General features: G+C 40.4%; 1 protein-coding gene across 2 annotated transcripts in view; it reads right to left on the reverse strand.

The window, feature by feature from the left end:
- LOC126352223 (carboxylesterase 4A-like) overlaps positions 1-12,409 on the reverse strand; it is a 327,584-nt gene that overhangs the window by 87,799 nt on the left and 227,376 nt on the right. For both annotated transcript variants that reach the window (XM_050002670.1, XM_050002672.1), the window contains exons 9-10: positions 5,637-5,806; positions 315-450 (exon numbers count right to left, since the gene is read on the reverse strand). In XM_050002670.1, the coding sequence (XP_049858627.1) occupies positions 315-450; positions 5,637-5,806 (306 nt within the window). The remainder of the gene's footprint in view (positions 1-314; positions 451-5,636; positions 5,807-12,409) is intronic.

A 12,409-nucleotide genomic window follows, 5' to 3' on the forward strand; every position in this document is an offset into this window, starting at 1 on the left:
CATAGGTGCACATTACTATATGACTCCAGAAACATAAGGGGTGGTGTAGGGTGACAAAGGATTGCCATACCTTGGACCATGTAGCTTTTGTTCTTTTTGTCCAGTTTATGAAACTGTAGCAATAAAAAGAAGTTTCAAAGTGCAATTTATTAGTTGTTGTGAGACTACTAAGCTCTTGATAATATAGTGTACCACCAGAAATAAAATATACTGTTTTTTTATCGCCTGAAAATCCCCATAAATAGTTTTGTTATTCTACATCCATTCTACACCAGAAATTTGCTGGCTTTGACAGTCTAACAGCTATTACCTACCAGTAATGTTGAGAGAGCTTCCATACAGATCTGGTCCAGGCTGGTCATAGTAGTATGAGTACACTGGTTGAGGGCTGTTTACCAGAAGCTCCAGCTGGTGTGCATGAGGTGCTACAAACTGGCTGTCAGAGACGACCTGGAAATGAAAATATTATCATGAATTACTAGAACAATAACTGTTGCTCGTATTTGCGTTCCCATGACAGAATCAATATAAAATATACATTTTTGTTAACATGAATTGCACAACAGTTTTTTTGGTTCATCATTTTGACACTGATAACATGGAATGTGCTAATGACATAAATATTTCTGGCCAAGAGAAGTCGACTAATATCAAACATAGGCCCTGAGAATGTGCATTTTGATAACAGTATTGTATGGTAGCATATAATGAGTCACTGTTCTCTAACCTTACCTCTTTTTTTTTGTTTTTTAAATAGAGGTAACCGATACTATGTGTAGTATTGATTCTTGCATAGGTTAAAATTATCTCAGCTGTTGAACTAAAAGAATTCATATGACTTTGAATAAGATGTATTATATTTTAAGCTAAAATGTATAAAAGAGAAATTAATGTGTTACAATTGATATGCACTAACAGTTAAAATAACTCTTCTTTTAAAAATACTTGAAATTACGAAATTTCTGTCATACGTAAATTTCATATTATTAATTATGCAATCAAATGCTAATTATTAAATTTGTTTCTGGATTTATTTATGAAGTAATGATACAATTCGGTAAACATTCTTCTCCTGTCAAGAAAATATGTAAACTCTTTTGCTTTGTAAACAATTTGGAATATTGTTAGTACCACAGAATGTAAGTAGTGGTTGGCATGCCTCAGATGGAAACACACGTATTTTGTTAATCTTGTCTCTAATAATGTAATTTGTGGTTTGACAAAAATGGAGATTGTGAGTCAGTGCAGTATAAGAGGATTGGATAAAATAAAAATATACTTATAGCAACAGGCAGATCTTCATCAGTTATTTAGTGAAACAAGAACCCACAATGTTAAATCAAAATTTTCAGCAGCAAGAATGTACTCCTAGACATAACAAGACTTTGTGTCATCAACTACAACAATGAGATAATGAAGATAAGTAAAAAGTTATTATTTTTTATATCTTACACCTCTCGAAACATTTGAAAATAATGAATACACTAAGACAATGATTTTAATAGTGATGTGTGCAAGGATAAAATTACAAGTGAAACATGGATTGTGCAAGAACTGGAACGGAAGAGAACTGAAGCATTTGAGATGTGGAATGTTGAAAATTAGTGTGACTATTGTGTCAAGGAATGTGGAGGTTGTCTGGAAGATTCGTGAGGAAAACACTGACAAGAAGAGGGGACTGGATGACAAGACATGAGTTAAGACATCAGGGAATAACTTCCATGGTACTAGAGGGAGCTGCAGAGGGTGAATAATGTAGAAGAAGAGAGATACTGGAGTAAAGCCAGTAAATAACTGAGGACATAGGTTGCAACTGGTACTCTGAGATTGAAAGGTTGGCACTGGAGAGGAATTTGTGGTGGGTCAACCAGAAAACTGAAAAAAAAAGTGTGGCAGGATATCGGAGAGACATTTGGAACTACCAGTACAAGACTATGTGGCATGTTTGACACATACTGATGTGTAATGGTTCAACTGCTCATTGTTTGTACACAGTATTTCAGTTGCACAGAAGTGGTATGGAATTGTTGACGTATGTGGAATATATAAAGCATGCACACTTTGTTGACATTGAAAACTCTGATCACAGTCAGTTTGAGGTGGGCAGGGAACTGAACGGCACATATAGCACTATTTAATGACTAGAAAGAACATTTCAAGTATAAAGAAACATTCAGCACCAATATGCACTGAATTGATCATATAATAAAATCCAGTGCCAGAATATTTATCTTGTTTTAAGTGCCCAAAGCCACCCAACAATAAGGCACCAACCATGGCTGTGACATTGTGGCAGCTTCTAGCTCACATGTATCCCATTAGACTGCATTTTTAGATTGGAAAGCCTGTTTTGTATTTTTGTTGCCCCATCAGAAGAATTCTACTCGCATAAATGTACCACATTGCTACATGAAATTCGTTCCAGGAGTAGTATTACGTCTGTGAATGAGATGCAGTTGAGTCATTCACGTGAGAAAGCCCTCTTGCAAGCAGACGAATAGTGTCCGTGTTCCACATCGCTCGAACTTATCTAAAACTCTTGTCATTTTAGAGACTAAAAGTTTTCACGCTATTCTAGTCTCTGAAAGATAGAAGTGAAGTTTGGAAGTTGAGAAGTAAAAAGTTATAAATATTCTTAATAAAATATGTCTGTGGTAACAGCTGCTCTGAGTATGTAATTCCTGTATGTAAGAAGTAAGTTTTTTGTTCTTAAGATGTAATGTTATGACATGTACAATACTCTTACCTTTGTTTAACCTTTACACTGGCTTCCATTTGATTCACAGTGAATGTCAGAGAAAAGAATAGAATCTCAAAACATTCTGCAATGCATATCAATTCATGGCATTCACACAGAATATCAGTTGAATGGAATGAAGCACTATATTTTCTTGGGAAGAAAGCCTTTTTGCTGAAGTTGGTGTGTGAGGGTGTGGTGCACAGTTCTGTTGCCTGCTCAGATTGGCAGTTAATTTAATCATGCTGCACTCATCATGTAGTAGTAATTGATTTTCTGCTTTTTTTATCTATTAATTTTGTTGTTCGCTTAGTTGTCATGAAACATTATGAAGACTGCACAAGAACTTTATGTTTTTGCTGTAAGAGTTCTTACAGAAAAGATGTTGAATACATGGAATAAAGAAAGTAATCAGGACTTTGCAATACAAAGAAAAAGACTAAACTGTACAAAAATCAGATCATACATTGGTTAAAAATTTTCATTAAAAATTCCCTTTTCAAAAAATGAAAATCAGGTGTGTCAAAAGAGAAAAATAAAGTTTTAACCTTATTTGGAACTTAAAAAGAAAACAAGACACAGAGGATAATACTGCTTGTTGTGTTTGGCTGCATACTGTTGGCCAGTAATGGTCCAGTGCAAGGAAGGATAGAAAATGAGGAATTCTACTTATTGTGTGTGGTTATTACAATAGTCTGAACACATGATTAAATTTTTGAGTGATTTGGGAGTATAAATGGTGTAAAATTTAGTGGACAGAGCTGCCATCTATGATAGTAATAGTAGCTCTAAAACTGTTGGGCATTGAGTCAAACTGAACTTGGCTGACAATTAGGGGAACATCATTGCATGCTGCTTCAACTCCATGGCACAGGTTGTCGATTGCAGTGGCTGGTGGATGGTGATGTGCTAGTATCTTTTCAATCTATGACTAGAATTTTCAGTCCACGCGAGATCCAGCAAATGTGCTGGCCAAAGCAACAATCGAACAGCCTCTCTGTGGAAGTGGGCCAGGACAATATGGGCTATGTGCAGTCTTGAGTTACCTTTTTTAAAGATAAAGATATGAAGATCTTGAGGGTAGGGCACAGCTGCCACCCATAACATGTCATAAGTATTGCAGTATCCATCCAGATGATTGGTTATTTGAACCAAAGTTTGTATACCCAATGACACCCCATACCATTATATCGTATGCTGGGACTGTATGACTGTGGTGAATGCAGTCTGGGAATATTCACTCTCCTCGGAACCTCCACATATGATACTTCCATTGTAATGCTGTACACATAACGGGGACTTATCTGAAAAGATGATGTGGTGCATCTCCAGTGTCTAGTGTTGTCACTGACTTTACCACCAGCAGTGCACCTCTCTGTGCTGTCATGTCAAGGGAAGTCACAACAGTGCCCCAGTGATATGGCACATTATCATCCATAAAAAGTTCATGAGTGGCTGCAAATGGTCTCCAAGTAGCTGGATGCAACCATTTCCAGCCAATGATTGGTTCAGTTTGACCAGAAGACCCAGTCTATTCCGTGTCAACACAGCCCACACCATTATGGAGTCACCACCAGCTTGCACAATGTCTTGTTGACAACTTAGGTCCATTGCTTTGTGACTTCTGTGCCACACTCAAACCCTATCACCAGCTCTTACCAACTGGAATCGGGACTCATCTGACAAGGGTCTAACTAATGTGGTCATGAGCTTAGGAGAGGCACTGCAGGCAATGTCAAGTTGTTGGCAAAGGCACTTGCATTGGTCGTCTGTAGCCATAATCCATTAACACCTAATTTCACCACACTGCCCTAATGGATATGTCTGTCATACATCCCACATTTATTTCTGTGGTTATTTCATGCAGTGTTGCTTGTCTGTTAGCACTGACAACTCTACACAAACACTGCTGTTCTCAGCCATTAAGTAAAGGCCATTGAACACTGCATTGTCCATGGAGAGAGGTAATGCCTGAAATTTGGTATTCTTGGCACGCACTTGACATTTTGGGTCTTGGAATATTGAAATCCCTACTGATATCCGAAATGGAATGTTCCACACTTTTAGCTGCAACTACTATTCCAGGTTCAAATCCTATTGATACCCTTCATGTGGCCATAATCACATCAGGAACCATTTCATATGAGTCACCTAAGTACAAATGGCAGCTCTGTCTATGCACTGCCATTTTATACCTTGTGTATGTGATACTACTGCCATCTGTATATGTGCATATTGCCATCCCATGACTTTTGTGACCTTAGTATATGTACAAAAGGGATGCAGGGCTTCATATATTTATTTTATAAAACTAACTTATTAATCAAGAATAAGAGGCTCCCTTTTCATATTATCTTATTATTATTTGTTTGAAATAGTTATTAACTGAGTAATTTGTATACAGCTTTGTCACAGCTGTGAGCAATGCGGTAGCTCATTATCTCTTCCTGTCCTACAAATATTCTTTCCAAAATGGCAAACATATTTGTCATTGTCGTCTTGAATCGTAATACACATATTGCTACTATGTCCTAACACGCTTATTGTAACTGGAATGTTTGTGAGGTAAAGTTATAGGTTATGGTGGCCTTACTGACAGTCCCTGATCTCTGCCTATCATACAAACTGATGTAAACATTCTGAATGCTAAACACATTTTTGGACACATGAAAAATATATGTTCATTTTTAAAGGTGTTACCTCTTCATTCCCACAACTACCATTATCCTGATGACTACAGTTATTTCAAATACTGCAATTTCTTAAAATTATAAAGAAGCGAAAGTTTCGTGTGGGTTCCCTGATTTTCATTATTAGTTTCTTTTTAACACAACGCAGATGAACGTTCCACTGCAGAGCTTCTCCCCTGTCCCGCTGTGGTACTACGGCCTCGGCTCACCTGCAACATGGCGGCCAGCCCGGATGGCGCGTACCGCCATAGCAGCGCCTCGCGCACGGCTGCGCTGTCCCCCCAGCCGTACCGGCGAGCAACCTGCGGCAACACGCTGTCCTCCAGCAGCTGCCGCAGCTGCGCCTCCGACGCCTGCCGCACTCCGTCGTCCCACTCGTCTGCAACAACAATAATTTCTCAAAAACGAGCAAGGTGGTCTTTCTCGGTGACGACCTGCTGATGTTCTCAGCGGAGTTCTCCCGCCGAACCTCAACTTATTGACAAATGCAGGGAGAATAATAGTGCGGGTAGAACAAGCCACGCTTTCGTCACGCACTGCTGGCTCTTCCACATTGCCTTTCTGCTTCAGGCCAGTATGACACTGACCTCCTAATGGATACAGCATAGTGTGTTAACAGTAAGTTGTGCAATGGGCTCCCTAGTTCTGAATCAGTAACAGTCAGAGGCCATTTGTCTTTTGGTTGCAGCCAAGGTTAGCTAGGTGACAGTAGTGTGCGGAACCTATTATTCTGCTGTTTCATAACTCTGTTCCAGACAGCTCCCTCTCCTTCTCGTAAGTGCATGTCATTCAAATGGTTCAAATGGCTCTGAGCACTATGGGACTTAACATCTGAGGTCATCAGTCCTACTTAAACCTAACCTAAGGACATCACACACATCCATGCCCGAGGCAGGATTCGAACCTACGACCGTAGGTGTCACACGGTTCCAGACTGAAGCACCTAGAACCACTCAGCCACTCTGTCCAGTCATGTAATTGTCACCGTCAACACATAAAATGATTTCCGTTTCAGTTACGAACAACATTTAAGCAATCGACTTCTGCTTTTGCTCTGAAGTATAAAGAACAAGATTATGTGCCTGCACTTTTGAAGGCAGGGCCACTTCCCATCTGAGGCCTCAGTCCTTAGCTGCCACGTGGAGGTTCGAGTCCTCCCACTGGCATGGGTGTGTGTTTTTGTCCTTAGGATAATTTAGGTTAAGTAGCATGTAAGCTTAGGGACTGATGACCTTAGCAGTTAAGTCCCATAAGATTTCACACACATTTTTCTGTCCATGTGGGCATCAGGCTTGTTTCCTCCACTCATCCCCCCCCCCCCCCCCCCCCCCCCCGCATCACCCTCTTTCAACCGGCCAATTTACAGTTAACACACTGTTCATATAGGTATTGTGTTTTTGCAAAATAGTAGTAACTGTGTTTTTTAGAAAAACGATACAATGTTCCTTTGAAGGCAGAGCGGTGACTAGAGCCATTAAGAAATACTGTAAATGTGTTTACAGTTGTGGATATGAACCACGTTCGGCCGTGTATAGGAATAACGACAATGAAAATTTGTGCCAGACTGGGACTCGAACCTGGATATCCCGCTTTAAGTGAGCAGTTGCCGCTTTAACCGCTTTAGCTATCTGAGCACGAATAATAGCTAGACCCAAACTTCCATGTGTCGTCTTCTATGTGTCACAACCTGAACTTGTATTTTAAATGTATTGCTGTCCATTTGTTGAGAGACGAGCGCTTGGTTCAAATGGTTCAAATGGCTCTAAGCACTATGGGACTTAACTTCTGAAGTCATCAGTCCCCTAGAAGTTAGAACTACTTAAACCTAACTAACCTAAGGACATCACACACATCCATGCCCGAGGCGGGATTCGAACCTGCGACCGTAGCGGTCGCGCGGTTCGAGACTGAAGCGCCTAGAACCACTCAGCCACCCTGGCCGGCTCGAGCGCTTGGTATTAGCGAATAAATACAGAATAGCAGTGCCTGTATTACTAAGAAGTACGCCGGCCGGGGTGGTCGAGCGGTTCTAGGCGCTACAGTCTGGAACCGCGAGACCGCTACGGTCGTAGGTTCGAATCCTGCCTCGGGTATGGATGTGTGTGATGTCCTTAGGTTGGTTCGGTTTAAGTGGTCCTAAGTTCTAGGGGACTGATGACCTCAGCAGTTAAGTCCAATAGTCCTCAGAGCCATTTGAACCATGTGAACTAAGATGTACGTTGTAATGTTTCTTTGCACATGCATGCATGTTCGAAGTCAGGCCCCCGACTCTCAAAAAATATGTCGTTCCTGGAAGGGTACGCACATAACGTACGAGAGCTAGTTTCGCCGCAAGGGCTTTTGACATATGGAAGTTTGGGTCTGATTGTGATTTGTGCTTGGATAGCCAAAGTGGTTAAGTGGGAATTCAGGGTGAGATTCCTGGTACAGCACAAATTTTCGTTATCTTCATTCCAATACACAGCCGAAGGTGGCTCACATTCGCAACTGCGAATACATTTCCTGTGCTGCGTTTTTAGTTTGCCAGTGTTTGCAGCGGCTGCCAGTACATATTCGTGGTCGGAAGTTGACAGACTTTTGCTAATCCAGAACTAGGTACCTCTCACTCAGGACGTAATGAACAAATAGTAAACGTTTCTCGATCTCATACACCGACGCCGTTGACATCATAGGTGTCCGAATAGGGGGGAGGAGGGGAAGGGCAGGAAGTGGGAGCACTAGTTGCAGGGTGACGAACTCTCCCGTGTATCTCGAGATCTCCCGCAATAGAAAATATTTCTTTTTTTATTCTCCTGCCTTCCTTATTGGCAGCCTGTTCTCCCGTACATTTCGTCACTATCACTGTTGTAGGGATTAATCCTGCTAATTACTATCAGTGGTTCAAATTGCCTGACCAACAGATACCGAAAAGTTTTCGTGGAATAATTGGTTCTGTTGTCAACATGTAGTCTTTTTTCTGTTCGTGCTTCAACGGAAAGAAGATGGCTTGGTTCAAGGGAATGCGAGGGGGGTGAGAAGGGGCAGTGTTTACTTGGTTCTAGGTCAGCACTGGCAAACCCTGGAAGCGATCACCTCATACCGATCAGCAGCTGTCTCGTAAATAACTTACAGAAGTAACAAGGAGTCACGAAAGCGGATTATAGAAATTTTCATGTTTAAACACACTCGTTACATTATTTATTTCTCTCTCGGCTCACACAATAAACTTAATATGACAAACATGTTTAGAACGCGTCAGTATAATACTAATTTCACTTATCTTTAGTCAGAAAGCTATTAAGATATGTAGATAGGCTAAAATAAACTGAAACTTCTCATATTTACAAAAGTAATACACTGTCAAAAAGAAACACAAATATGCACTTTCAGTTTAATGATCAAACATATAAATATCTAATTACTTGCCTGTTACAATCAAGTGTTGCCAAAAATGAAATTTTATGGACATTTTTACCTAAATTGGTCTAACAGTTTCTGTTAAGTTAGTCGTCCGTGGAACGGAAAGTGTCAGTCACCAAATAGTCTTTCAGACTCTGTCTAAACTAAATTAGAATTATATATTAATACCTTCACCTGCTGACGGGCGTTGATATATATCAACGAGGACAGGTGAAGATGTGTGTCCCGACCAGGACTCGAACCGCGGATCTCCTGCTTACATAGCAGATGCTCTATCCATCTGAGCCACCGAGGGCACAGGGGATAGTGCGACTGCAGGGACCATCTCGCGCACGCCTCCCGCGAGACCCACATTCTCACCTTGTATGTCCACATATCCACACATTACATTCGTAGTGTCCCTACCCAACGCACTCACTACTCGTGGAAGACATTCTTACCAAGTCCCGTAAGAGTTTAGGTAATATGTGTGCATCCGCACAGAATATCATGGCTGATATTGCCCGAACTATATACTTATATGGATCTTGTGTCTATCTAAACTGTCTTTTGTCTAAAACTAAACTTGTCTGCTGGATACTTATTGAAAATACGTGTTTCAGAATAATGGACACATTTTTGCACCAAGTTAAATGATTTAAAATATTTATCTAGACTGTTTTTATTCCTAGTACTGATGTTCTGTGTTGAGCTACTGGATGGAAAAAGTGACGTATTACCTACAACAAGCTTCATGAAAGAACATGTATACTGAGAATCAGCAGTTAGTATGTCCAATTCTTTGAACAGGTTTACACATGCTGTTCATGAATTGATATCACAAATACGTCTTATTACACACTTTTGCACTATAAAAACGTCCTCTCGGTTTGTGGAGTTAACGCAAAATGTGATACCGTATGACTTAATACAGTAAAAGTAAGCAAAGTGGGTGAGGATTTCTTATATGCTGATTGTCATCGATTGCAAGAGACTGCACTGTGGTTGTGCGGATGAAATTTATTGCAGCTAATTCTCCCTCAAACCTCCCTTACAATGATAATCAGATGTTGATCATCTCTCTTGAAACCATAATCAAATACTGATCGCCCTAACGTATTTCCTCCTGAATCTGGAATGCTGACATTTTACTCACATGGAAGTCTCTCGTGTTTCTGAGAATGACCTACATGAATATAGTGTATACCAGGCCTATATCTGCCCCGAGTTCACGCAAGGGCGCTTCTCTCCCCCTTGCCTGTCAGAGGCCGGATGCAAGAAGAGCACAGCACTCGTGTAATGGAGGCAGGAAGGCGGCGAAGGCTGAGCGTGCAATCCATCACTAAAACTATTTATTAATGATTACTCAAAAATGCTACATTAGTAATTTTATTTTAAGCATGAAAATGGGGAACAGGTCAGTTTTATATGAGTAAGAGGCGTAGAACAATATTACCAGTCACAGTAACTCACAGTGAAAGCCTTTTTCAGGTTGACGTGTCGCAGAGGAGCCTAACTGATTTATCGTTAATTAGTATTGAAGACGATATCGGTATTGAAAGTAGTGACTCCTAAATGATTTTGCAAAGAGCTATAGGACGGAAAGAAGACTTTATGTAAGTATTATGGTAATTTTTAAAACTGAGTGGCTAATTAGACGACATAATGTTGCTTGTGTGATAATAAATGAAGATTTAAAAAAAAGTGTTCTCTTACGTAAATCCTGTAACACAACGAATGTCCCGATGAGTTTCTGAATGCTAATGCTGGACTAGCTAGCCATACAAACTTAAAACAGGAGCTGGGAGACGCCAAGTTAGTGCTCGCATCTTGCCGATGGAAGGGTTAGGGCCTTTTCCACTGCTGCTGAACTTCATGATAAGAGAGTTTTACCTTTAGTTTGTGCGCTTACCGTTTTCTGGAATACGCTGCTGCACAATAGTGTGCCAGAATCGGTAGACGAGGGCCGTCTTGGTTCGATCATAGGCTGGTAACAATCAGTTCTATTGACCAACTAGAGGTTGATTCTCAGATTGAATGCTGGACCGGAGTTTCACTTTATACAAACAACCCAAAAAATGTAGCTTTCATAACACTTTTGTCCGGTATAGGAGCGTAAACTTTTGTACGCAGATCCGTTTAAACAAAAACTCTTCTGTGAGTGTGGCCGCGTCGTTTGTGATAAAACTGCTGAAGTTTCGTCTTTCAATGTATGATTGGTTTACAGTGAATCAATAAAACAAATTGACGTGTTAAGCAACCAATTCGTAACATTTCGTTCCTGCGTTATTTAAAAGTAGGTGGCCTAAAAAAGTATATAATTTGAGGAGTAGGCGAGTGGTTGCCAGAATTGTAGCTGGGCGTGTTCGCTCAGGGAGCTAGTCACCCGCGGAATAATAACAAACAAATAATAAAAACTGAGTAAAGTTTAAAACGATGAACCTGAAGAGGTGTCAAGGGGTGTCGTATGACATCCGCACACACTTCAAGACGAAAAATAGCAAAGAAACAGATAGAACGGGAAAAAACCACGTGTTTAGTGACACGACTTTAATGCAATTTTTTTAGGTAGGGAGATTTGGAACGGGGTCCACTAAGCCTTCTGAGTCCAAATTAGGAGCTGCTAGATTAAAGAAGCGGCGGTATCATCAGGATTCACGCACTGGCAATAAAGGTTAGAGGGATTGGGGACATTCTGATCACATGTCTCACGATCGTAGATTACTCCTCGTACTACATTGCAGGCAACAGTCGGCCAGGCCTAAGGCCTAATCTGTGAGTGGTGTTTCATTAAATAATTCATATTTTGAAGAGGACTAAGAAAAGTCAAACATAGTGACGATTAAGTTTTGGTCACCCAAAACTGATTACAAGTATAGCAAAAGCGATGTGGCTCATGTATTTCTCACAAATTAGTGACGCATACCAAACAGATGCTGCCCTTGCTTGTAGAGGGTATGGTTATCAAGAGAGCTGTTAGTTTCATGTATCTAGAAAGAGTTTTTCACAGATAGAATGGGAGCGACATAGCGGTTACTAACACAGTACTATATATATCAGGTGGTTATAATATAAGTCCAGTGTGGGCTGTAATAATTGTATCGCAGCGAAACTTGCTAGATATTGTAATGCGTTAATGCGGAATGCTGAAAAAAATTAGTTCCACTTTTGGCCACCAGGTGCAACTCTGATGCTGTGAATGCAATAAAGACGTATAGTAATATTTCCATACATAATGAATCGGGAATGTGGCGTAGACAGGAAAGGTCAGACAAGTGAGAATGTTGATATATTATTAACCATCACTTACACAATTTGTTCAGTATGATCACCAGAGACATGACGAGATGCTGTACAGTGTCAGATCTACACCTTGTGGCCAAAATTGAAACTAATTTTTTTCCAATGTAAGTTGGTTCGGCATTAATGCATTAGCATATTTACCAGGCTTTGATGCCATATGATTATTGCAGCCCACACTGCACCTGTGAGTAGCTGCACTTTACTTTTAACCACCTGTTATTTTTTCGTACATCCTGACGAAAAGATCGCTCTCTTCAAACTTTAAAATTCTCCTGTACCTTTCAGACGTTTGCCCAGTGCT

Source organism: Schistocerca gregaria, chromosome 1 (genome assembly GCF_023897955.1).
Source record: "Schistocerca gregaria isolate iqSchGreg1 chromosome 1, iqSchGreg1.2, whole genome shotgun sequence".
NCBI lineage: Eukaryota > Metazoa > Arthropoda > Insecta > Orthoptera > Acrididae > Schistocerca > Schistocerca gregaria.